The 26,946-nt window shown below is 50.9% G+C and overlaps 1 protein-coding gene across 4 annotated transcripts; it reads left to right on the top strand.

Annotated features, from left to right (window-relative positions):
- Window positions 1-965: 965 nt before the first annotated feature.
- GPRC5B (G protein-coupled receptor class C group 5 member B) lies at window positions 966-23,840 on the top strand. Of its 4 annotated transcripts, none has more exons than XM_061152953.1 (4): window positions 966-1,070; window positions 10,679-11,692; window positions 19,259-19,371; window positions 20,685-23,840. In XM_061152953.1, exons 2-4 carry the CDS (start codon window positions 10,687-10,689, stop codon window positions 20,727-20,729), a joined length of 1,164 nt encoding a protein of 387 aa, XP_061008936.1. In that variant the 5' UTR covers window positions 966-1,070; window positions 10,679-10,686; the 3' UTR covers window positions 20,730-23,840. The 4 variants fall into 4 exon arrangements, with proteins under 4 accessions (XP_061008936.1, XP_061008934.1, XP_061008935.1 ...); XM_061152951.1 differs by lacking the exon at window positions 966-1,070 and adding an exon at window positions 3,385-3,554; XM_061152952.1 differs by lacking the exon at window positions 966-1,070 and adding an exon at window positions 4,621-4,663.
- The last annotated feature ends 3,106 nt before the right edge of the window (window positions 23,841-26,946 follow it).

Here is a 26,946-nt window from a genome sequence, read left to right as displayed (position 1 = left end):
AAGGTGGAAGTAGTGACAGATTTCTTCTTATTGGGCTCTAAAATCACTGTAGATGGTGACTGCAGCCATGAAATCAGAAGATGATTACTTCTTGGCAGGAAAGCAACACAAATTTAGATCGTATGTTGAAAAGCAGAAACACTACTCTGCCGACAAAGGTTATATAGTCAAGGCTATTGTCTTCCTAGCGGTCAGGTACTGTTGTGAGAGCTGGACCGGAAAGAAAGCAGAACGCCAAAGAATTGATGCCTTCGAAATGTGGTTCTGGAGAAGACTTCTGAAAGTCCCCTGGACAGCCAGGAGATCAAACCAGTCAATCTTAAGGGAAATCAACCCTGAGTACTCGCTGGAAAGACTGATGCTGAAGCAGAAGCTCCAGTAGTTTGGTCACCCGATGCGAACAGTGGACTCATTGGAAAAGTCCCTGATGCTGGAGAAGACGGAAGGCAAAAGGAGAAGAGGGCGTCAGAGGATGAGATGGCTGGATGGCAACACCGAGGCAACGGACATGAACTTGGGCAAACTCAAGGAGATGGTGGCCTGGCATGCTGCAGTCCAGGGGGGTCGCAAAGAGTCGGCCACGACTGGACGAAAGAACAGCAGCTGTTAGGAACCCACAGTTTAGAAAGCCCCTCTACGTGTGTGTTTCTGCAAGTGAATCAACGGAGGAAAGTGTCCGGCGAGTCCAGAGTGCTTTTGGACGCGCTGTGGATGTGAGGGTGGTGTTCTCTAAATGCGAACACTGGAGGGGGCTCGTCTCGGGCGTTGCAAGCGGGGAGCCAGGAGCGTGCGCAGGATTCCGCTTGGAACAATCAGCCCTCGCCGGGACGGGGGCGGGGTTCGAAAGCCCTGGGGGCGGGGCCTCGGGGGGCGGGGCCGCGGCGGCTGCAGCAGCGCGGGCCGGGCCAGGGGGCGCCTCGCGCGGCTGCGGCTCCCGAGTGCGATGCAGTGAGGCCGGACGGACGGGCGGGCGGGCGGGATCGCTGGGCTGGGGCCACGGCGGCGCTGCAGAGATGTGACTCGGGCCGAGGGCCAGCGGGAGCGTCGGCGCTGCGGGGCCGCGGGGGTCGGTGAGTGCCAGCCGCGCCGGCGGGGTGGAGGGCGCTGCGGCGACCCTAGAAACTTTTCCCGCGGTGGACTTGGGGGCGTTGGGATGGGGTCTGCTTCTTGGGCTTTTCTGAGTCCCACCTCTTCCCCAAGGGGTTAGTCTGCTGGGGGAGTTGGGGTTTCCGGGCTGGAGGACCACAGTTTGGCGGGAGAAGGAGCCCGCAGAGCGCGGGGCAGGGGGTGGAGGAGAAGGCTAGGACCTTTATGAGGCGGGGGCGGTGTTCCCGGACCAGGCGGAGATCAAAGTCTCAGAGGAGGGTCTGGGGGCGATCGCAGATCAGGCAAAGGGCCGCTGGAACTGTAAGGGACTTCAGGCGTGCCCGAGTGACTCGTGTGAGGGCAGCCGCGGGCAGGTCTGGGGGCTGCGTGGCAGGCGCGGGGCCTGACCACAGACAGGGCAGGCGGAGCCGGGGGCACAAGGGGCGAGCTTTGGAGGTGAGCTGCCGCACCTGCCGTAGGGACTGGGGGTCAGGCTCTCAGCCGGCCGCGGCTACGCACTACCGACAAGGAGGGGACACTGCGGGGGCAAAGAGGCAGAGCTGGGACCTGGAGCTGGGGTACAAGTGAGGGGCGGCTGCATACAATGGCGGGGGGTTAGCGTTTCAGTTCCGGCCAGACTAGAGGCGATGATCAGCCCTGTGTTGCGTCCCCACCCTTTGGGGGACACAGGCTTTCAGTCCGAAGCATCCCGGTACCCCTACCGCCCGCACCCGCCTCGGCCGGAGGGCTGGTTAACTAGCCAGAGAGGGGGTACCGTTGCCACCGAGGACGGCTCCAGCGCAGCCCATGGGTTCATTCCCCGGCTATGTCACTCCCAGGCCTGGCCAATCGCCGCCCCCCCCCCCCCCCGCCACCCCCCAACGCAACTTGTCCCCAGTTCGCTAAGGGGGCGGCTCCTTGGAGCGCGGACAAAGGCCCCTGGAGTGTGGCGGGCAGCGGCGTCCCCGCCTGGGGCCCCGGGCCACGCGCCACATTGGCTGCCCAACTGCGCCAGTATGGGGGGTGGGGGGGGGGGGGGTACCTGAGCAGAGCCCAGGAGGAACTGGGGGTCCTCGCAAAGAGGCGAAAAGTGGGGGAGGGGCCCGGCACAAAAGCTTTGGAACTTCTGCCGAGGAACCTTGATTCATAAGTTTCCCCAGGGATGGAGGCTTTCTGGAGGACTCAAGACGCTGAGTTAAACTGCATGCAAATGGGATGTAAATAGAATGCAAATCGGTGTCTGTTGGTTGGGAGCCCTCCACCCGGCCAATTTTGTATCTGGACTGTGGAGTGAACTCTTTCCTATCTGTTCCTGCTCTGTCTGAAAAGTGGTGAACTGAGCTGGGAAAGGAAAAATGGAAGTGGGAAGGAGTCGCCATTTAGGGCACAGGCAGCGAGACAAGCAGTCTTGATAGAGAAGCTTAAATCTTGATTGGTTAATGTATTATTTCAGTAAATGTGCCAGCTACACAACTGGCAGATAAGCCCCTGCTCTCAGAGCACTGGGGAGCTGGGCTAACACTAAACAAGTAAATAAATAGTAAGTGGATAGAACTTCCAATTGGGATAAGTGCTGCCAGGAAAATAAAGCAGGATGATGTAAAATAAAGTGACAAGAGTTCTGCGCAGTGACATTTTAGTGGAGCTTTGCAAGATAGGGCCGCCCCCCGCCTCCCCCGCCACTGGCAGATGTTGGGGAAAGACTGAACCAGGCAGAGGGCACTTCGAGTGCAAAGGCTGGGAGGTGGGAATGAGCTTAGAGAAACTGAACAAAGGCCATTGTGGCTGGAGCTCGTAGGCAGATGTTGAGAGTGGGGGTCTGAAAGGAGATGGCAGGGACCAGCCAAACCATGATTTGGGAGCCCATGGAAAGGAGCTTAGGTTTTATTCTCCCAAATGAATCTTTGGAGGGAGGGTTTGGAGTGAAAAGCCACGAGATCTGATTTTTAAAAGCTCCCCTGACCTCCACAAGGAGAGGGAAAGCAGCTCCCCTTTCATTCTGACTCTGGGGATGGCGAGGCGCCGGGAGCCTCTGAAGCGGACCTGTGGGGACTGCTTTGAATGAGCCTACGCCAGGGATGGGTCAGGTTTTAGAACCCACTTCTCCCAGTTTCTGTCCACCCTGAGCAGCCCCCACCCAGCGCCCACGGCTCCATAAGCACTTCCACGCAAGAGCTTCCTGGGGCTTCTGAGTTAGTCACATTTTCTTCTCGGAATTACAGCCTGAGAGGAACCATCCACCCTGGAACGGGCAGCCAAGGATGCAATTTGCATTTAAATGATTGCTTTTATTTACAGGATTGGAGCTGCTTTGCATATTCATGGATCACGGAGCCTGTGTTCTGACAACCCTGTTTACTAACGTGTGAGGCTTATTAAATTCAAGGGCCCCCAGATAGTCTGCTGGTCTGGATGGTGCTGGGAACTAAAGATTATGAGACGGTATAACTTGGAAAAGATATCAAAGGGTAAGACTGCAGGTCTGGGAAAGAGTTTTAGTGTCAGGAAAGCTTGTAACAGTTTAATCCTTCAGGAGCAGGAAATGCACCAGCGCTCCAAGGGGAGTGGGCAGGGACAGAGTGTGGTGTTGGGGTGCGTGGGGAGACAGGCTCCGCAGCCTCATCCTGGCCCTCCAAACATGGGGGAATCCAACCGGGGTGCAGCGGCCTTGAGGTCAGGAGTCCTGAGCAGCCAATTCTAGTCCCAGCTCATCCCGTCACTTCCAGGAAGACTGGCCAAGTCGCATTACCACTTCCTATTCCCAACAGGACACTGAGAATTGTCATTGTTATTGTAACAAATCAGGGCCCTGCGCTCCCTGTCTGCCAGGCACCAGGCTGAGTACTTACTAAGTACGTTTCACATCAGCTTTGAGAAAGCGGCATCATTACTATCATTGTTTTACAGAGGAAAAGACTGGAGGTCAGAGAGGTTAAGTAATGCCCTATGTCACTCAGTTCTGTCTGACTTCCTCCAGCTGAGGTCTTCCACCCTTGAGGACACGTATGGGAGTGTAAATTCTGTGCCAGATATTCAATGGTATTTTAGACATGCCCAGGGCTAGGGAAGGCCCTCCAGACCTGCTTGGGTTTTCTTTCCCGTCCATGCTCCAGTGCCTCCTCCCCACTTCTTTAGAGAAGGTGGGTTAAAGATGCCTCTCCTGGCAGTAGCCAAGGGGAAGCAGGTCAGAATGGCATGTTCCAGAGCAGTTTTGTACGTCTTGTATCTCCTGTTGTCTGGGTGGGTGGGAAGGTGAGGACGCTAGTTCCCAGAAGGGCTGGTGTCTGGTTTCTGGGTGTCTGCCCCTGACTCCTCAGCAGGGGCACCTGGTTTTAGGGCATGCAGACTGGCCTCGGGTCCTCCAGCACTGGTTCCCCTCTGGAAAACCACCTTTGCAGTCAAGCCGCCATTTAGAGCACCTGCTGCGGGAAATCAGGAGAGTTTGAGAGTTTCCAAGGTAGACTACATGCATTTGAGTAGGCTCCGGGAGTTGGTGATGGACAGGGAGGCCTGGCGTGCTGCAGTCCATGGCGTCGCAAAGAGTCGGACATGACTGAGCGACTGAACTGGACTGAAGGTAGGCCACCCCAAAGGCTTCTCCCCTTCACACCCCCTCAGGGACTTCTTTTCTCGGTGTGTGATGGTGGAGGCAGGAAACCAGTGGTGAACCAACACTTGGGTAAGCCTATTTGAGTCCCATCTCCATGGCAACTGCCCCTCCTGGAAAAGGAAAGTCAGAAAAGTTCATAACCTCAGGGCATTTGCCAGTCTGTTATTTATTTAACAGACACTTTGTATATAAGTGCTTACCCCATGTTAACTATAGTCCTAAACCCTACTTATTATTTTAATCCTCACAAGAACCCCGCAAGACGGGTGTTATCACTCCCATTTTGTAGATGAAGAAACCGAGGCAAGTAAGGTTAAGTCTGCTGCCCCAGGTCACAAGGTTCTAGCAAATGCCAGAGGTGGAATCGGAAACCCAAAGTTCATGCTGCTTGGTGAGGATCAAGGCTGGGAGAACCAGCCCTGCTTGTGGCCTGCAGGCAGGCAGCAGCCCTATCCTCGCACAAGGAATCTTGTCTGCATTCTTTCCAGCCTCTGCAGGCCCCAGCTTGTGAGAAATGGTGCGTGCTGCTCCACCACCTGCCGGCAGCTTCTGGCCCCTCTGTGGGGCGAGAGAGCGTGTGTGCGCGTGCGTGTGCGACGCAGTGTATTTAAGAGCATCTGAATGAGTCACATTTCTGGGAGCCTGGCCGGCAGCAAAGTAATTAGTATGTGAGCCGAGTCTTGCACATTCGTCACTTTATTCATTACTCCTTTTGAGGAGCTGCATGCCTACATCCCATGGATTTGTTGCCATATATTCATCCCGCCCCAGTCAGCCTTGCCCTGGGGCCGACTCCAAACCTCTAATCAGGTTTTGTGCAGTTTGGGGATCCTGGAGAGCTCCCTTCTTGGCAGGGGGAGGCCTCAGGTGGAGGATGGGGCTGGATGGGGCTTACCTGACAGTGCGATGGAGCCTGAGTAGGGTCTGGGGCAGCGGTAGTGAAGCAGAAGGTGTAGGGCCACGGTTCTGGCTCCCCAGCTGTATACGTTCGTGCTTCTCAAACCTCAGTGCACGCAAGCATCTGAGCACACCTGGAGCTTATTGGAGGGCTGTGGAAACACAGGTGGCCAGGCCCACTCTGGAGAGGCTGCATTTCTTACAAGCTCCCAGGCAATGCTGCTGCTGTTGCCAGCCTGAGGATCAAACTTTGACTTAAGCCCCAGTCCCCTCCTCTATAAGATGACTGTGAGAGCATCTTCTGGCCCTATGACATGAGGGTTGGAGACCATATTTAATCAGTTCATTCATTCAGCAACTGGGCCGTGAGCACTGCCCGTGTGCCAGGTGCTGGGGAATTGATGCAGAACAAAACAGGAGCCTGGGTGTGGGGGAGGCAGACCAAAAGAGTAATAAAATAAAAACAATTGAAAATTGTGGTACATGCTACAAAGATAAAGATCAGGAATATTGGTATAGAGCATAAAGGGGCAAAAGGAACCTAATTTAGATAGACTGGCTAGCGAAGGGCTCACCTGGTGACATTTCCAGAGCCCTGGTTTGTCGGAAGAGCCCAGTAACAATAGTATGTTTGTCTCCTGATTCCACGACTTTCTAGCTGTATAGCTTGTCCTAGCTTGAACAAGCCAACTGGCCTCTCTGTTTTATTTCCTGTAAAATGCAGATAGTGATACCACTTGCCTCCTGGTGTCATTGTCCAGATGATTAGGTGTTAGTATATGTGAAGTGCATAGCAGAGGGCCTAGAGCATTGTAAAGCCTGTGAGAGTTAACAGTCATTGTTGTGTTCACTGCGGCAGTAAGAGAACTCCACAGGGCAATTCTGAATCCCCCAGAAAGCCTAGATGAGCTGGACTCAGCTTCATTCTGTGAGGTGGTGTAGCCCTCCTTCTGCCCATCCTGGATAGAGTCCTGCAGAACAATGACTGTCACCTCATGGGCATCCCTCTTAGTGATAATGACCTACTTGGGATAACTGAATGCTTCCAAAGCCCCTGGTGCCTAGATGTTGATTAACGAGGACTTCCTGGAGGAAGAGAGCCCCATCATGTGGGATACATCATAGAACTTCTTTGTTAACAGGTTACATAAACCCATCTCAAAATGGCTTAATCCAAAAAAGAGAACTTAATTGGCTGCTGGAGGTGCAAAGACCAGGGTATCTAGCTTCAGGCATAACTGAATCCAGCCTTGCAGTGTACTGGGACTCCTGTCCATCACGTGATGATTTCCTGTGGGCCAGCTTTCCTCTCAGGCAGGTTCTTTCCTGTGATGGTAAATATGCCCTCTCCAGCTCTAGGTTTATATCCTTTTAGCTTCTTGTTGTTCAGTTGCTAGGTTGTGTCCGATTCTTTGGGACCCCACGGACTGCAGCACGCCAGGCCTCCCTCTCCCTCACTGTCTCCTAGAGTTCGCTGAAGTTCATGTCCATTTTGCCGGTGATGCCATCCAACCATCTCATCCTCTGCCGCCCTCTTCTCCTTTTGCCTTCCTTTCTGCTTATTAACCCTAGTAACAGGAGAAAACCTCTTTCCAGTTAATTCTAGCAAAAATCCTAAGACTGATTCTCATGGGTCTGGTTGAGGCCAAGTGCCTGTCCCTTAGCCAATCAGTGCGGCCAAACGGTGGGCTAAATGCTTCGATTGGCCAATCAGTGCGGCCAAAGGGTGGGATAAATGCTTCAACTGGCCAGGCTGGGTCTGGGGCTCACAGCAGGGGCTGACGGGGGCTCTCCAGAGGAAAATCAGCTCTTTTCAGAACTGGAGGAAGGAAAGGGTTCCACCCTCAGGAATGAAAGCAGAAAGCAAGAGTGCATCTATTTCCCATGTCGGAAAGGAGTGGGAGCTAGAGACGGGGACCACAGCCAGAAGAACCCACACAATTTCAGAAGCTTGGTTGCCATCTTTCTATTTTCTTCACATTGGTTTTCCTGTTGTTGTTGGAAGGTCAGTCAGGAAGAGAGAAGAGCCGGCAGAACCGAGGGATGAACCGACAGGACCAAGTTCCAACTTGTAGGCAGGTCTGAAGAGAGGAGATTCCTCCAAGAGAGTGAGTGGGGGCAGCTAAAGAAAGTCTAGATCCTGCAAGGAAATGACCTGGGGTGCAGGCACGAGGCTGAGAGGCCTGGCTGGTCTCCTGGCTTCTTCATATCAAGTCTGTTCTCAATATAAACCAGGCTTTCTCATCCTCAGCACTGCTGACATGTGGGGCCAGATCACTCAAGTGTTGAGGGCCATCTTAGGCATGTTGTTCAGTCACTCAGTCGTGTCCAACTCTTTGTGACCGCATGGACTGCAGCACACCAGGCTTCCCTGTCCTTCACCAACTCCCGGAGTTTGCTCAAACTCATGTCCATTGAGTCAATGATGCTACCCAACCATCTCATTCTCTGTCATCCCCTTCTCCTCCTGCCTTCAGTCTTTCCCAGCATCAGGGTCTTTTCCAATGAGTCAGCTCTTCGCATCAGGTGGCCAAAGTATTGGAGCTTCGGCTTCAGCATCAGTCCTTCCAAAGAATATTCAGGGTTGATTTCCTTTAGGATGGACTGGTTTGATCTCCTTGCTGTCCAAGGGACTCTCAAGAGTCTTCTCCAGCATGAGATGCTTAGCATCTTCCCTGGACTCTACCCGCTAGAGGCTGCCAGTTGCACTTCCCTCCCCAGTTGTGACAAGCAGAACTGTCCCTAGACATGGCCCAGTGTTCCCTGGGATCACAATCACCCTGGTTGAGAACCACTGGCCTGGAGGTGTGTGGGGAGAGTTCGGGAGAGGGCTGATGGTCAAGACTCCAGAAGCACCTTCTTCCCTGTCTCCTCCCAGCCGCCCTGGGGATTGTTGGCTTCTGTATGAACTAGAAAGGCTGCCTGGGGTGTGTTCTGTTGTCACTTGCTGAGAACACTTGCTGAGAAGTCTCTTAATCACATTTGCCATTGATGAGAGGTCTACAGGAAATCCACTACAATGTGTCAGGGGCCAATGGCATTTTGTTCCAGCATATCCAGTTTTTATTTTGTTTTTTTTTTTCTGGGCTTGTTGGTTCTTAAATTTTGATTCCAAGTGTGCTCTTGTGATAAAACAGCTCTGACTAGGACAGCGTTTTTTTCCAAAGGTGATATACATTGGGATATGGCAATGGGGATGCAACATGAATTCCATCAACAGGCATTCCAATGTGTTGAGCTTTCTTCTGAGTCAATTTCAAGAGACCATGGTGAGTCAGTTAAGTAAGTAACTTACAAGGGGTGTGTAGACAAGGCATAAATAGCTGAGGCGGCACTTTTCTGACTGACACAGCATGAAGAGTGGTGGGACCAGGGGCCTGATTACCACTGTCTGGGTGCTTGTTTCAGGAGCATCTCTTGTCAGATACCCTCTGTTCCTGCTTTCTCTCATCTCTGGGCAAAGGAAGGATCACCCTGTAGCTCCAGGCTCCTTCTCATTCTGTGACATCAATAATTTATCCTGCGGCCAAGGCAGGATCAGAGCTGCTCAGTATATCCCATCAAGTAGCTGAGAGAGAGAGAGAGAGAAGTGGTCGATACTGCATTTACTTAAGAAAGCCCCAGGGATGTGCTGAACTGCCTGGGAGGTGGCTGGTTACAGCCTCACTGTGGGCGGAGCTAAGTCTGCCTTAAGATGCCCAGAAGCGGAGCTGGGCAGGCCGGGCTTTCCCAAGGCCAGGCTCCCTGCAAAAGCAAGGACCTGGTGGCAGTGGGTAGAGGAGGGCCCTGTTGAGAAGTCTCATTCCCACAGTATTTAAGAAGCATCTACTTGGTGCTGGTTCTTCACCAGTGGTGCTCATTCTGTGATTTCCCACCCCCCAGGGAATGTTGGCAGTGTCTAAAAAATGTTGAGGGGTTGTCACTGCTAGGAGAGAGGGTGTGCTTCAGTTACCTAGGTGGTAGAGGCCAGGGGTGCTCCTCCACCTCCTGCAAAGCACAGACCCCCAAACAAGGGAGGCTTGGGCCCAGGGTGTCCGTGATCCCGGGGCTGGGAAACCCTGGTTTGGGCGGATGAACAAGACAGTGTCCCTGTCCTCCTGCAGCTGGTGGCGAAGAACGACAGGAAGGGAGGAGAGGAGGAAGGGACCAGAGAAACAAAGTAAGCAGGCGAAAGGATGACAGATGCGATTAGACCTAAGAAATAGACAAGACGTGCTGGGGAGGGGGAGGGGGTGTGACCTTGGCCAAGGTCTGAGTGGATGACAGGAGAGCTGAGACCAGGGTGCGGAGGAGCAGTTTTCCATGAAAGCGGGGGTGGGAGGGGTCTAAGCGGAGGAAGCAGGGAGGAAAGAGGAGATTCGGGTGAGTAAGCCCGTCTCTGGGGCGTCCTGCAGGCCTCTCCAGGAGAGGGGGGGGGCTCCCTGGAGCAAGAGGATGGATTCTCGGGAGATCTTTGCGAGAAGGGTAGGATGTGTGAGGGGAGAGGGAAAGGGTGGAACCCAGGAAGACAGTTGACACTGTGTTTGAAATGCGGGGAAGCTTGTAAGAGGGGGTGCTTCTAGGAGCTGAGTGTGTGACCTTGGGCAAGTGTCCCAGCCTCCTCAAGACTGTTGTCACCGGCGTGAGGACTCACTGTGTCGGGTGCCTGGCTGAGTCATCGGGGAGTGTCAGCTGTTAGCACTGAAGGACCGAAACCACAAGGCCTGTCCTCCTCCCAGCGAGCGCTCAGCCCATGAGCATCTCTTCGAGTCTCATTTTACTCCCTTATTTTTAAAGAGGTCAGACACGGCCTCACATTCAAAGACTAGGACAGGGTATTCAGACAAAGGGAGTCTCCCCCCCACCCTCTCCTCCAGCCACTAGCGCTGAGGGTTCATGGTTGTTCACCGAGTCCAGCCAAGGGGGCAGATGGGGACCGAAATCCTCACCCACTCCCGGTGCCAGGCTGTGCTGCCTGGAGAAAGGGGCTGGTGGTGGGTTTGAAGGGACGTAGGGTCTCCTTTTAAAGAAGTCAGGAGAGTGGAAGTCTCACCATGAATTGGTCTTCTCCCCCCAACTTTTCTGGAACCTTCGCGGCGGCATCAGAGAGAAAGATGAGAACCCACCAGGCGCTCGCCTTCCTCCTGCTCTTCGTGATTGCCTCCGGGGCCTCTGAGAACGCCAGCACGTCCCGGGGCTGCGGGCTGGACCTTCTCCCTCAGTACGTGTCCCTGTGCGACCTGGACACCATCTGGGGCATCGTGGTGGAGGCGGTGGCCGGGGCGGGCGCCCTGATCACGCTGCTTCTGATGCTTATCCTGCTGGTGCGGCTGCCGTTCATCAAGGACAAGGAGAAAAAGGACCCCGTGGGCCTCCACTTCCTCTTCCTCCTGGGGACCCTGGGCCTCTTTGGGCTGACCTTCGCCTTTATCATCCGGGAGGACGAGACCATCTGCTCGGTCCGCCGGTTCCTCTGGGGCGTCCTCTTTGCACTCTGCTTCTCCTGCCTGCTGAGCCAGGCGTGGCGAGTGAGAAGGCTGGTGCGCCATGGCAAGAGCCCCTCGGGCTGGCAGCTGCTGGGCATGGCCCTGTGCCTGATGCTGGTGCAGGTCATCATCGCCATCGAGTGGCTGGTGCTGACCGTGCTCCGAGACGCAAAGCCGGCCTGTGCCTACGAGCCCATGGACTTCGCGATGGCCCTCATCTACGACATGGTACTGCTGGTGGCCACCCTGGGGCTGGCCTTTTTCTCGCTGTGTGGCAAGTTCAAGAAGTGGAAGCAGAACGGAGTCTGCATCCTGGTCACGGCCTTCCTGTCCGTGCTCATCTGGGTGGCTTGGATGACCATGTACCTCTTTGGCAACGCCGAGCTACAACAGGGAGATGCCTGGGGCGACCCCACCTTGGCCATCACGCTGGTGGCCAGTGGCTGGGTCTTTGTCATCTTCCACGCCATCCCGGAGATCCACTGCACCATTCTGCCGGCCCCGCAGGAAAACACGCCCAACTACTTCGACACGTCACAGCCAAGGATGCGGGAGACGGCGTTTGAGGAAGATGTGCAGCTGCCGCGGACCTACATGGAGAACAAAGCCTTCTCAATGGATGAACACAATGCAGGTAAAGGGGGCACTGTCCCGCTGGGTTAGGCTATTCCTCCCAAAAGAGCTCCTTTTCCTCCACTGGGGATCGGAGGTCCTGGGGGTAGTCCTGGCAGGTCAGAGCCCACAAACATTGAGCCCTGTGCTGAAACTGGCCCCCAGAGATTCAGCATTATCAATTTATTTAGCATGCATGCCTGCATGCGTGTTCAGTTGTATCTGACTCTTTGCAACCTCATGGACTATAGCCCTCCAAGTTCCTCTGTCCATGGGATTCTCCAGGCAAGAATACTGGAGTGGGTTGCTATTTCCTTCTCCAGGGCATCTTCCCGAGCCAGGGATCAAACCCGCGTCTCCTGTGTCTCCTACATTGGCAGGCGGATTCTTTACCACTGAGCCACCTGGGAAGAGACTTAATTAGCACTCTCAACTAATTTAATGTAAAAAATCAGGTTGCTGGCCTTTTTTGAAAAGTTGGATCTGGCAATGCTGGGCTGCTGTTTTCACCTGGCACCGTTGTCTGCAGCTGGCTGGAAGGCCCTGTGTCTTACCCTCCCAGGTGGTGGTGGCCTTTTAGGTGGGCATGCATTTTCTCTTCACTACACTCCCCTTCGGCTTCCCTGGTGGCTCAGCTGATAAAGAAGCTGCCTGAAATGCAGGAGATCTGGGTTCGATCCCTGAGTTGGGAAGATCCCCTGGAGTAGAGCACAGCTACCCACTCCAGTATTCTGGCCTGGAGAATTCCATGGACTGTATAGTATATGGGATTGCAAAGAGTCGGACATGACTGAGTGACTTTCACTTTTCACACTCCCCGTGGCTCCCTGTCCCAGCCACTATAGCATATCAACATCAGCTGCCTGCTTCCTGGAAGCGTTTGAGTTTGCAGCCCGTGTGCTAGCTGGATGCAGGAGATGTTGAGAGGCAATGCCCGTGTTCTTGCCTCTAGCTCTGTCTCCAGGAGTGGATGAACTTGGGCCCTGGAGTCAGAGTCTGGGTTGGGATCCTGCCCCTTCCCAGATGTAGACTTTGTGTACCCCATAAAGCTGCTCTGAGTCCTGATGTGAGGCGCTCCCACAGCACCTGGCTTGTTGAGTGTGTACTTGGTTGGGTTCCCCTGGAAGCGGAGCCTGAGACTTGTTGCAGGTAGTTTACTTAGAAGGTCGCCCCTGCCAGGGAGAATGAGACTGGGAAGGTGGAAACGCCAGAACAAGAGCGTCAAGAGCTGGTTACCACCTTGGGCAGCTGGGGCTCATGCCTGCCAGGGACATGTGTAAGAATGAGCCTCAGAATTGATCCTTGGAGGACAGGAGGCTGCAGCATCTGCCCATCAACTCCTATCTCCCGCTGCCATGAATGTCCCCCAGGGCTCCCCTAAATGGGCTAGCCAAGTTCTACTAGCTCCGCCAACAGAAAAGCAGAGGTTCGGCAGGTTTGTGTGAAATGCAGGTTGCGTGCCACTACCGCGGTGGGATCCCCAGGTGAGCCAAGAAGAAACGGCCCAGGCCCCAGGTACCCCTGCTAGAGATGCTGGAGAAGTGTCTCTTACCGTTGTTGCTTAAAGCAAGTCTGCTGGGTTCCCAGTACTTGACATTAATTAAAAGTGCCTTTTCTCAGTTACCTAAAGATTTATCAGGCGCTATAATAATAATAGTAGCAGTAGCAGCAGCAGTAGTAATAATAACCTAGTATAATCATCATTTTTTGAACACTAACTACATGCCAGACCCTACTCCTTAACCTGCATTATCTCATTAGTCCCTCCCTCCAGCTGACGGAGGTAGGGTCTGTTATTATCCCCATCTCACAGAGGAATAAGTAGAGGCTCTAAGAGATTTGGTCTTGCCCAGTGACATAGGAGGTGGCCCCTTCCGAATGGTTGAGTCCCCTTTTCTGTGATGCTCACCCAGGTGCCTGGGCGGTGGTCTGGTCTGCAGAGTCAGCCTTTTTGGGTTCAGCACAGCCGCCCACCCCCATAGGCCAGGGGAAATACATCAAGCCCCCAGGTCCTCCAAGGCCACCTGCAGCCCTCCTCCCACCAGGAGGTGCCCAGCTGCCTCTGCACCCTGCTCCTGGTCAGACCCCCAGGAGAATGATAGACCCGCACTCCCCCCTCATTCCTCCTCCCCCCACCATGGGCAGAATCACAGTACTGGGGTGGCCTTTATCAGAGCAGTTTCCTTCTTACTGGAAGCCCCAGACCAGCAAGCCTATGTTTGTCGAGAGATTTGACAGGGATGAGCCACAGCTCTGGTGGGGCTGACTCCCCTGGTGGCCAGGAGATGGGGGTCATTACGGGGAGCCCAGAGGGTCCCTCGGGGAATATGATAAGCGGAGGCCAGGCACCTGATCAGTTCTTGGGGTCCTGGTGGAGCCACCTTTTCCCTGGCCTCTCTTGGAATAGGATCCTCTTTATCTGACACTCACAAACTCCCCTTGGACCTTAATGGTAACAGGAACTCCTGAAATGGATGTAGACCTTTATACATTCACTGGGCAATTAGTCTATTGCTTTGTCAAATTCTCAAAGCCATTTGTGATCCCTAGAAGGTTAAGAATCAGTGTTGTTGAACCTGATGGTCTAGTTTATCTGCAGTGCAAGAATGAGTGGGGTGCTAGAACTACTTACAAGTATTAGGGGCATCAAAAGTGAAGGATGGCTAACGTTTCCTGGGTACTTATGATGGACAGGTACCATTCTGAGCATTTTAGCAACCAATCTCATTTAATCCCTGCAATAACTCAGTGAGGTCCATTGAGCAGACAAGAAACTGAGGCATGGAGGGGCTGAACAATTTGCCTAAGAGGCAGAGCCAGGGTTTGAACCCAGGCAGCCTGGCTCCAGAGCCCACTCTGACCACTCTGCCACAGAACTTCTCTTCTCAAAGCCCTTCAGCGTCCCTCATCTCACAGGTGTGCCAGAGCAACTCTGTGCCTTGAGAAGACAGGGATTATCAGTCCCATTTTACAGAGCAGGAAACTGAGTCTCGGAGTGTCCGGCAACTTGTTCAGGCTCACAGTGGAGCAGAGAGAGGGAAGGTTGGTTTTCTGCATGCCCTGCATCCTTTCTTGCAAAAATGCAGTCACTGTGTCACATCCATGTAAGATCCAGAGATCAAAGCGATTTGGGACCCACGTCAGAACCAGCAGTGTCTGGACTGGCACAGGGGGTGATGGGGCTTCAGAGGTGCCCACCCACCCATCTGTTTCATACTCTGGGTTCCAGAGCCAAGGACATTGTCCCTCATTCCCCTCTTTCTTTTCCAAAACAAAAATAACCTTTTTATTCCTTTCTGATGACAGAAGATCAACAATAATCAGGAGTTCAGCAAGTGAAAATAATAAAAATTGCTCAGAATCCCATTGCCCAAAGGCAACTATTGCTGACTGTTTGCTCCTGTCTTGCCAGACACAGTACCCCCACCTTGCGTGCACGCACGCATGCACACACACAACCCCACACACACCAGTCCAGCAGAGCGGCTCTTAACCTGTCTGCACATTAGAGTCTCTTGGGCAGCTTTAAACAAATTAGCAGCGCCTGCCTCCTCAATCTGATTGAGTAAGTCTGTTTGGGCTCAAGTATTTTAGGCTCTCCAAGTGCTTCTAAGATGTAACCAGGTTGAAAGCACTGGTTGTCTAAGAGGTTGTCTGCAACGCGCTTGCTTAAATTGACAGTGGATCGTGGAGGGAGGCCTTTCCAGGTCAACAACTGCAGAGCTGTCCTTTTCACGAGCTTTCTAGGAGGCACCACAATTTGTTTTCCTGATCTTGGTGGTGGTTTACTCGCCAAATTGTGTCCGACTCTTGCAATCCCGTGGACTGTAGCCTGTCAGGCTCCTCTGTCTCTGGGATTCTCCAGGCAAGCACACTGGAATGGGTTGCCATTTCTTCCTCCAGGGGATCTTCCCAACCCAGCAATTGAACCCGGGTCTCCTGCAATGCAGGCAGATGATTTAGTAACTGAGCTATTTCTGATCTTAGGTAGTGAATACTCTGCTTGTTTCCAGCTTTCCATACAAGTTAGGCTGCAAAGACCATTCTTCTCCATTCATCTTTGTGTCCTTGATCAATTACCTCTTTGCAAAAAAGTTCCTAGACATGCATCAGAATCTGCACCTTTCAATCCTGATATATACTGCCAGATGCCACCCCACAGAAAGGTGGGCTGATTTAGTCTTCCCTGAATAATTGTTTGAGAGCCCCCATCCCTACTTCTTCACCAACCTTGGATATTGTCAGACTTTTTTTTAATAGCCCTGTTTTTTGCATTCTCCCAAATGTGTGTCCACCAAAACTCACGTGGGCGCCAGGCAAAGTCAATTCCCTCGGAAGGCTCACAGAGAGAGAATGATTAGTCATCCTGGCTAGGATTGCCTTTGTTCTAGAAATCCTACTTTGCTGGCTGGGGAATGCCTGGGCACCCTTCCTGGCCATGGTGAGAACAGCTGCTGTCATCTTTGGTCTGACCTCAGCCAGCTGTATTTTAGGGAACCAGGCCCTACATGGGACCTTACCCGGGAGCTACAGTGGGCACTGTCTCTCCTGCATTTTAACCAGCCAGCCTTTCGGGCTCTCTACCCTTGAGAGTCCAGCCCCGAGGTCAAGAGACAAGAGGGGTATGCCCCAGGCTGGCCTGCGGCTCAGCCCCTGCTGCCTTGCTTGCTTCCGCCAGTGGGACCCCAGGTATGTAGGACTTCAGCAGCCTGCTGTTTCTTAATAAGCATCAACAAGGCATGAGGTATGTGACAGAAGATGAAAATACACTAAAGGATATAGCACTTCAGATCACATTTTGGAAAGCGCTAACAAGGCGCATGAAATGTTCACCTTCCAAAGGAGCAGGAAGAAAAAGTGTTCTTTCCTCCGTGAGGGGATTTGGGCTTTCGGATCTCGTTAGGCCAAGGGCGATTTAAACTCTGTGCCCCTTCGCTGCCCAGTGGAAGACCCTGTGTCAGCTTTGGGGACAGGACCCAGTCTTTCCTCACTTGTAGTCTCGACAGGAGAGGGCTGGCATTTAGCCCATGCTCTTAGATTCCTCTTAGGACCTCCATGCGGGTGAGCCCTGCTTGCCTTTCAGAGGGCTCACCTCTGGGTCAGAGTGGGCTGTCAGTTGGGATCCTTGAAGATGCAAGTTAATAAAAAAAAAAAACCTCATCTGAAGCAATTTAAGTAAACAAAACAACAACAAAACTCATGTATTGGGGATCAGACTTCAGAAATGGATAGATCCAGGAGGCTCAAGTGATGCCAAGATTCGGTCTCTCTCCATCTCTTGGCTCTGTTAGAATCACAGCAGCTCTGGACTCACACAGAGTCCTACTAGAGAAAAGGAACGTTTCCCAGGATGCTTGAGTATAAAACCCCAGAGTTAGCTCTGACTGGACCTGACTGGCCAGGCCTAAGTCACATGCCCAACCTCAAGGCCCCGGGGAGGATGCAGTTGTAGCCAGTACTCAGGGACCCAGAATATGGGAGGGATGTTTAGCAGAGGAGAACCACTCCAAATCACCACTACCCAGAGGGGTCGCTGGGCCAGGGCACCCCACAGACACTGATCCGGTTGGGCCTTTGTTTCTTTGAAGAGAATGTTAGACCCACATTTCCCCACTGCAGCTGGCCAGCCTCTGCTTTATGAGGAAAGCGTGCTGTTGGGTTTTCCCTCTCTTCGAGGAGGTCTCAGCTAGGAGTCGGGACTAGTGACAGTGAGAGTCCGGGGACTGTCTGTCCCCTGGTCCCTGTCGCCTCTTCTCAGCTCCCCAGGAAGGGCAGCTCCTTGTCAGTATGCACGTGGGAGCTACTGAAGGCTGGAAGGTGCTAGGGCAAAGAGGTTTTCACAAGTCTTTTAGAATATGCGTTCTGCACTCTGCGCATGTCTTCTTGGTTCAGTCTGGGCTGATCTGCCCCAAATGTCACTTAAATTCAAATTGCTCCTAAGTAACTAAGTGTAGTGGTTAAAAACATCATATTTGGACCCCAAATAGCGTGATGGTCAAGGAAACCGATTCTCTCTACTTGGATTCAAATGCTGGTTCTTAGCAGCTGTGTGACCTTGGGCAAGTTACCTAATCACTCTGTGCCCCATGTAAAATGGAAATAATAAAAGAACCTACTATGCTATGAAAATGAAATGAGATAATACATATAAAGCATTTTTTATAACCAGCCCTGGCTCTTGGTTGGTTACTGTGTGAAGGTAACTCTGTAAAGGTTAACTGTACTATCACGGTGATTTTGGTCCCTTCCCCAAGTAATTTAATTGGTAAAAATCCCAAGTCCTCTTACCACTTTTTAGTCAGGGAGAAAAAAAAAAAATGACTCTCTTCAGGGAGGACTTTAATTGAGGGTTTTCTTAGCAAAGTAAGATAAGTGTCTTCAGTGAGAAGGAAGATAATGAAGGCGACAGCTCACAATTGAGACAGACTTTTGTCTTGATTTTTTTATAGTGCTTCTTCTTTCTCTGTTATCTTTTAATAGACTATTTCTAGAGCAGTTTTAGGTACAGAAAAATTTAACAGGAAGTACATGGAGTTCCCACCTGCCCATCCCCCCCTGGTTTTCCCTATTATTAACAACTTGCATTGGTGTTACATTTGTCCCAATGGATGAAACAATATTGATACATTATTGTTAACTCAAGTCCATAATTTGCTTTCTAGAGGTCACTCTGTACAGTTCTGTGGGCTTGGACAAATCCATGAGGTCATGTCTCCACTGTTACAGTATCACCCATAGTAATTCCAATCCCCTAAAAATGCCCTGTACTCCCCCCAAACCCCTGCCAATCACTAATCTTCTCACTGCCTCTATAGTTTACCCTTTTGCAGAATATTATAGTTGGAATCATATAATGTGAGATTTTATAGCCCACTGAACACATTCATGGTTCATCCAAGTCTTTTTGTGTCATTTGATTTTTCTTCACCAAAAGAGGAAATTTAGATGTGTAAAAATGCACTGCAAATAAGAAACATCATTTACCTTTCAGAGGTAAAAAGAGCAGACCGATTTTTCTGCCTTTGCTTCAGATCTCCCTTTTTTCCTGTCTAGAAATGACCCCACCCATACGCCTGGGGCCCCTCCGTCCTCTCCCGCGTCACTTTCCCAGGAAGATGTCCGACCTGGACCATGTACCTGTGGTCCCGCATCTCAGGCTTGCCCACCTCTGTGTGTGTCCAGAAACCGTGTTGCACAGTATGGCGTTGAACTTGACATGGATGGCACTCAGCCGTGAGCAGGTCTTTTGTCAGAAGAGACCTTGTAAGAGATGCAGGCGCTGCCTTTGTCACCCATGGCCCTCTGAGGGTGCGGGGGGAGGCTCCACCCCGGGTGCCCTCCCCAAGAGCTGCCTGCGCCCTGGATTCTGCAGACTCCCCAACCCCACTGAGATGGGTCAGTCTCCAAGAGAACCCGAGAACAAAGCGCCTTTGTGACTCTTGTTTTGAATCTGGCTTGTGACAAAGGGGAGGAGCAGGGAGGGGGGGGCGTGTGCCTGGAGCATGGTGTTGATGCAGGGGAAGAAAACAAAATTCAAAACTGTGTCCTTTTTTTTTTTTTTTTGTGGTGTTGCCTTTCCCTTCCTCAGCTCTCCGAACTGCAGGATTTCGCAATGGCAGCTTGGGAAACAGACCCAGCGCTCCGTTCAGAAGCAACGTGTATCAGCCAACTGAGATGGCCGTTGTGCTCAATGGGGGGACTGTAAGTATCAAGAGGTGATGTTCTGGCAGGAAGCCTTGGAGTGGTCAGCACTGGTGGGGCAGCTTCGACAGGGACACACCGCTCTGTGGACGCTGCTCACGGGGCTGCAAAGAGAGCAGCTCATGTCGACACCCCTTGCAGCTAGGATGCTTGCAGTGTTTCCATTTCTCTTCTTTCCTCTCCGCCCCCTTTCTCCATGCATGAGACATCTCCCTGTAGTTAGTTGACCATCTGGGGATCATTTAAACGAGTCCCTGTTTAAACGAGAGTTCTTGGGGCTCTCGTACCCAGTGAATTCTCTTCTTTTCATTGTACAGGAGGTGCCCCCACCCACATTCTCCTTGGGAAGTGACTTTTAGGAAAAGCCCCGAGTTACAAAACCCTGGCAGATTTTGCTGGCATCCAACCTAGATGAGCCTCCTGCCCCATGCCCCAGCTGGGTACCAGGTTCCCCCACCCTCCCCACTCTTTAAAAGATTTAAGAAATCGAAATGATTATCATTTCTCTCCCACAAACACAAAAATAGATACTATCTGATGCCAAACAGACCTTCAGCAGAATTGTCATCATTTACATTTTGCCTCCGTGGAATTACATCATTTTGTTTCTCTAGCAATCCAAAATTGCACTCTCATTCCCACATTTAATTTTCAAACATAGCTACATGCTTCTTTCACAAACAACACATGAACCAGTTTACACATGTAAACTGGATTTCCATTCTCTATATCATGTGCCAATTCCATAACTCAACCTGAACTTTTTTATTTTCAATGTGAGTCAGAGATGGTCTTTGATCTCTAGAGGAAACTTGGGTTTTCCTGGCCTTTGACTGGTATGAGAGGCATCGTTTGCACTGGTATGGGAGGGACTCAAAGCAATAGGCTCACGGGTTGCATTCATGAAGAGCACCAGCCATCCATGGGCCTGTTTGTCATTGGGTACCAAGAAAAGCCTGAATTTCAAGCATTTGACCTGTGGGTTTTAATAAATTTAGCCCCACCAGTCATTCTTAAGCCCTCTGTGTCCAGTCAAGGCCAATGTACATAAAAACACCCTGTACTTAGAAAGTGATGTGGGTTCTGGGTAAGGAAATATTTGTTCGGGTGCGTGATTATAGAAAAGGGGCAGACAGCCTTCCCACGAGCAGAGTATTGTAGCTAACACACAGTGGTTGCTGCTTTTCTTGGGAGTTATTCAGCCCTTTAGGAAAAGGCAAGCTAACATATTAGCTTTGGTACATTGTTAACAAATGGGTTTCTGACATTGACTTTGCAAAGCTGAGTTCTTAGTGTGTTATTCCTATTTCCAGATCCCAACCGCTCCGCCAAGTTACACTGGAAGACACCTCTGGTGAAAGACTTTTAAGTTCCAGAGAATAAGAGTCTCTCTTACCGATTTTATTCCCTGGTCGTGTCTTTCTTGAGGGAGAAATCAGTAACAGTAGCTGAACAAGGCCGCCTCGCAGCCAGGAGATTTGGAAATCCTAGACAAGGGGATTTCGTGTAAATGTGAACACTGCTGAACTGAAAAGCTAACACCAACTGCCCTCCCTGCCCCTGCCACACACACACACACACACACATACACACACGTAATACCAAACCAACCTCAAACCCTGCAAACTAAAGCAAAGCTAATTGCAAATAGGATTAGGCTCACTCGAAAATGTGGCTGGGAAGACTGTTTCATCCTCTGGGGTTAAGAGCAGAACCGCGTTCACAGCCAGCAGGCCAGGCCGGTGTTGGCTGAGCACAGACAGCCCCACACCATCGCCCCTCGCCAGCAAGTGCTGGACCCCAGGTGGCCTCTTGGAGACTGTCATTTCACTGAGGAAGGCGAATAGGGGCTTCCCCACTGGCCTGCCTGTGGGTTTTCACATTTCAGGGGGGTCAGGAGCAGTGGAGGAGATTGTGGGTATGATTCCGAGGCCCAGCCCAACTGCATCCGGGGAAGAGCTTTATGAGCAGTGATGGAGGAAGCCTGGCCTGTGCCAAAGAAGAGAAGGCAGTCTGGGAGTTGAAGGGACCGTCACACTTAGAAAGTAGCACCCAGCCTTTGTTCCTTCTCTGGGCCACGTGCTCTGGCATCACTGCCAGGGAGCAAGCCTGCCTGCCTCCAAGGGGCAGTTTCCGACTGGAGCAGCCGTCGCTCCCCTGATCACCCCTCCATCTTCCCACCTCGTGAGTGTTCCTCCAGCCCTTCCCCACCTCTCCCACCACGTCCATTTCAAAAGCTCACGTGGAGCCACCAGCTCAGAGCCCCGTGGCTTGGCCAGGGGGCAGATGCCGGGGTGGATTTTCCACTATGCTGTCACACGGCAGGGGTACCCCAGGGTGGAGAGGCCATGCCGGCTGCCTAGCAAGCAGTGAGTTCTTGGGACTTCTCTGCGGACGTAGTGAAAGCTCCAGGGTTGGGTGGAGCACATGAGGGTTTCTTGCTGCTTTGGGAGGGCCTGAGGGACATTTTTGTCTCAGTTTTCTGCAAGTTCCATGAAAATGGTTCTCTTCCAAGCCATTGTTTCTGTCATGGTTTCCATCTGTCCTAAGCAAGTCATTCCTTTATTTGGCATTTCAGACATCTCGGCCATTAAAAGCCCCATGTTCTCTGCACTGTTTGGCCAGCATAATCGCAGGCAATGATTCAAAGCAAAGAGTTTTAACCTGACGGCACGGAATGTATAAATGAGGGTGGGTCTTTTTGCATATACTCTAGTCACTGTATTGCTTTTTTTTTTCTCTATAAAACAACCCATAAGCCTTTAACCTTTACAGAAAATGAAAAAGGTTAGTGTTTGGGGGGAAACTGACCTCTTCAAAAGCCAATATGTCTGAGCTGAGTATGTTTTAATAAACCTTCTGATTTTTCTTGAGGCCCTAGTCTGCTGTGTCCCATCCTCGCTCTCCCATGTCCCCATCCTTGCAGAACACCCGGGTAGGGAGGCCGATCTGGCCCCCTTGTGGCTCTCCTCCAAGGTAGCCCATTTCTACGTGTTGCCAGCATGGGGAAGAGGGGGCATACCCGACTTGGGGAAGTCAGATCCGGGACCTCTGTGCCAGGAAGGCCCCCGGGGGGACTACCACGGGGAGTATTGGGGTGGAGGGGGAAAGCTAAGACCTGGGCTGGGGTTGGGGATGTGGGCGGATGCATGTGGATCTGGAATTCTGAAAATCACAGAAATCTCCGAACACCTCGGTCCAGTCCGGTGAAAAGCGGCCGCGTTACACGTTCTCGTGCCAGGAAACAGTGGCTCACCCCCGCTCCCTGGAGTCCTTCGGAGCTCTCTGATCCCATCAGGGACTCAGGCTGCAAAAGCACCCCCCGCCCCTTGCAGAGCGGAGAACTCACACGATCATGCTCTAAGTTCTGGGTAGTCTAAGCGTGCATGGTGAACACAGCAGAGATGGCTGCAAGCGGAAAGCAATGTTTCACCACTGCAAAAATAGAACTGGCTTTGAGCCACAGGAAACCTCACTTAATGAGACCTTTTTCTTTTCAAGTTTCTGATAGTTTTTTGCGCTTCTGGGTTTTATTTTGGCTTTAAGGTCAAGAGGGAGCTGAGTGCTCTCCCAGCAGAGGTGGGTGGGAGGCAGGGAGTGAGGGGGAGGGCAGTAAACTGTTCTCTTTCTAAGGACTTCACCTGAAGGGTAGAAGAGACATCTTTGCCAAGAGACTGTGGCAGCCCCCGCCCCCACTGAGTGAAGTTTAAATACAAAATTAAATGGCACCGCTGTTTCAGATCTGTTGTAAACAAGACGCTAGGGGAGAATGACCAGGAAGGAGAGCTTCTGTGATCAAAACACCTCATTGTAAGCACAAGTCTTTCCAGATCCAGTTATCAAAATCACTTTGGGACTGTAACAGCCACTCTTTCTCCCCTTTAATAGGAAATGGTTATTCTGTGCTGGATTCCTCCCCTGGAGATGGAAGCAGGGAGGGAGAGAGGGAATGACAGACTGGGAAGTTCTGCGTGTCTCAAGGGTTGCAGATTTGGTTGTTGCAAGCTGGGGATCCGTTGTTTTAGCACAGTTTCTGTCAGGGTCCAGGAAGCATGGGCGAAGTGGGGGTGGTCTTCCTGGTGGGGCAAGGCCGAGTTGAACCCTGAACCAGAAGGGAGCATTGTGGCTTTTATAATCCAATGATGCAATGATTATACCAGCTTACAGGAGTTCCCAGCAGGTGCTTTTTATTAATTGATAAAGAGCTAAGGCTCGTTTTTGATAGATAATATATATTTATTAAATGTATTAATGTGTGTTTTATAATGTACCTTTATCCTCCCCTGGCTGACTGTTGCATACTTTAAAAAAACATCGTTAAAGAAATTTCAAGACAATCAACATGTATCATAAATGACTGTATATAATAAATATTACAGATTTAAAAGGTTGTAAAGCATGGGCAGATAGGTTTTATTTTCAAAATGCTGTTCTTAACACAAAAAATAAAGGCTTTACTATTTACTTAAGACGTGTGGTAGCTTGTCAAAATAACCACGTACAACTGTTTGGCTTTCAGATTTGCCTGGAGGCTAAGTCTGTGGCATTTTGAATGGGAAAATCCATTCAAAAATGGGTAACAGCAAACTGTGGAACAATTGAAGATAATAAATCAGTTTACCCATGAAATGAGGAACTTTCTATAATGTTTTGGGGTGTAGACAACAAAACTTATTTATCTGTTATAGTTGCCTGTGTTTAAGCATCTTGCTAGGTTTGCAGTCAAAGTTCAGGGTCAACCTCCTTGTGAAAGGATCACAGGCAATGATTTTTTTTTTTTTTTTTTTTTAAGCATGCTCAGCGGATATACGTAAACCCACTGCAGAGGTTTGGGACTTTATTTTAAACATGGATCTTTGCAAAGGCAACCAAAAGTGGGAAGCTGATAACTAGAACATTTCAACATCCCTTGGAACTAGAGTTCATTGTACATTTTAGCAGAGGGTGATGTAGAAGTATATTCCTGGAGCACTGAAGAAATAGACAGATGAATAAAATTGGGGGATAATGCAGAAAGTTAAAACTACTTGATAAACTATTTGCACTACAATATATTTGCAACAAAAAGATCCTTATCCTAATGTACCAGATCTAGTCCTTCAAGAGAAAACACAATAGAGGAAGCATAGCTGGAACACTGTCCTCCAGTTGGGTAATTGGAGCTTAGAGTGGGAGAGATGCTGGACAGCTATTAAGGTTGTGGAGTCTTAGCTGCAGCTCTTCCTCGTCCTCCATTTTGCATTTCACTGCAAAGAAATAAAAGAGAAAGTCAGGGCTGATTTATCAACACACACCTAGACAGAAGTGGCACCTGGACACCGCAAACTTTGATACACGGAAGTCGGTTGCTTCAAATCCCATTGAGCGCCAGCAATGGTCCTGATCCCACACATCCACCAGGGAAGAACACAGGGCCATTGTCCTCCACTGGCAGCACCTGAAGTTTCAAAGGAACAGCACAAAATGTTCACAGCTGTTCTGAGTTCAGTTCAGAAGAAGGTCAAAAGTATGCTTTGCAGGTCAGGGGCACTGAGGGAAGTTTCACTAAAGATGATGACAGATTCGAAGCTCTTGATTCAACTGAATCTATCACCACTCACCCTGTTCCCCGCCCCCCCCCACACCCAAAATTAAAAACTCAGGACAACACTGGGGTCAATGCGCGGCCAGAAGAGAACCTTTTCTTGTCTTTGATGGACCGGACGAGAATGTGATCCGGGTGATTTCCTGAGTTGGTCAAACAGGAAAGTTAGGTGAACACACAACAGGGCACTGTTTGTAAGGGAAATCGTCCCAGTACATAAAAACCCCTCCCCCAAGATGTACGTAAATCCAATCTCCTGGTGGGTGGGGGGATCCATTTGGAAAGACCCTCTCTTTTTAATAAATCTTTGCTTCTTGTATCCAAGTGCTTGTCCCCGTTGTTAATGCCTAAAGGGTTATTCAGAGCAAGGCCACAGGCTCTGGTCATTTGTGGAGAGCAGTGTTCAAATTAGAAAGGGTATTTGGGGGTTGGTACCATGTAGAGCAGAGATTTCAATCAAGCCTGACCTCCCAGTGACAGGGCACACACTGGCCATGGACCCTGTCGCATGCAGTGTGGTGGGCTAGCCCAGCAGTCTTCATACTGGGGCTACACAAAGACTTCCCAAGAGTTCTTGGTCACGTTTTATTCAAAGACAGTCAATTGCCAAATCTTGGCTTCCTTGAGTGGACCTACAGTGCTAGTTTCCCCATCCTGGCATTGCCCAGGGTGTCAAAAATCCCCAGGGGCCAAACGGATGCAGTTTGAAATCCTGGTGTTCCCCGAGTCTTCTTTACTTTCCATATTTAATAACTATCAATTTTAGGATGTATTTAATTGGCTTTGTGGACTACTATTCAGTTCAGTTGCTCAGTCGTGTCCAGCTCTTTGCGACTCCATGAACCGCAGCACACCAGACCTCCCTGTCCATCACCAATTGCTGGAGTCCACTCAAACCCATGTCCATTGAGTCAGTGATGCCATCCAACCATCTCATCTTCTGTCGTCCCCTTCTCCTCCTGCCCTCAATCTTTCCCAGCATCAGGGTCTTTTCAAATGAGTCAGCTCTTCGCATCAAATGGGCAAATTATTGGAGTTTCAGCTTCAACATCAGTCCTTCCAATGAACACTGATCTCCTTTAGGATGGACTGGTTGGATCTCCTTGCAGTCCAAGGGACTCTCAAGAGTCTTCTCCAACACCACAGTTCAAAAGCATCAGTTCTTCTGTGCTCAGCTTTCTTTATGGTCCAACTCTCACATCCATACATGACTACTGGAAAAACCATAGCCTTGACTAGACGGAACTTTGTTGACAAAGTAATGTCTCTGCTTTTTCATATGCTAAGTTGGTCATAACTTTCCTTCCAAGGAGTAAGCGTCTTTTAATTTCATGGCTGCAATCACCATCTGCAGTGATTTTGGAGCCCCAAAAAATAAAGTCAGCCACTGTTTCCACTGTTTCCCCATCTATTTGCCATGAAGTAATGGGACCGGATGCCATGATCTTAGTTTTCTGAATGTTGAGCTTTAAGCCAACTTTTCACTCTCCTCTTTCATCAAGAGGCTCTTTAGTTCTTCTTCACTTTCTGCCATAAGGTGGTGTCATCTGCATATCTGAGGTTATATCTGAGGTTACCCCACGTCCAAGGTAAGAGAAACCCAAGTAAGACAGTAGGCGCTGAGAGAGGGCATCAGAGGGCAGACAGACTGAAACCAAAATCACAGACAACTAGCCAATCTGATCACATGGACCACAGATTGTCTAACTCAATGAAACTAAGCCGTGCCATGTGGGGCCACCCAAGACGGACAGGTCATGGTGGACAGGTCTGACAGAATGTGGTCGACTGGAGAAGGGACTGGCAAACCACTTCAGTATTCTATCCTTGAGAACCCCATGAACAGTATGAAAAGGCAAAATGATAGAATACTGAAAGAGGAACTCCCGGGTCAGTAGGTGCCCAATATGCTACTGGAGATCAGTGGAGAAATAACTTCAGAAAGAATGAAGGGATGGAGCCAAAGCAAAAACAACACCCAGTTGTGGATG

Source organism: Dama dama, chromosome 10 (genome assembly GCF_033118175.1).
Source record: "Dama dama isolate Ldn47 chromosome 10, ASM3311817v1, whole genome shotgun sequence".
Classification (NCBI taxonomy): domain Eukaryota; kingdom Metazoa; phylum Chordata; class Mammalia; order Artiodactyla; family Cervidae; genus Dama; species Dama dama.
The sequence above is the reverse complement of the archived record's forward strand: the minus strand, read 5'-3'. Positions and strand labels throughout refer to the sequence as shown.

Coding starts and splice junctions, on each gene's coding strand:
- GPRC5B (XM_061152950.1), top strand. CDS start 8,778: ATGGCAATGGGGATGCAACATGAATTCCATCAACAGGCATTCCAATGT. Junction 8,863..10,678: donor GTCAATTTCAAGAGACCATG/GTGAGTCAGTTA, acceptor CGGCGGCATCAG/AGAGAAAGATGAGAACCCAC. Junction 19,372..20,684: donor TTGTGCTCAATGGGGGGACT/GTAAGTATCAAG, acceptor TCCTATTTCCAG/ATCCCAACCGCTCCGCCAAG.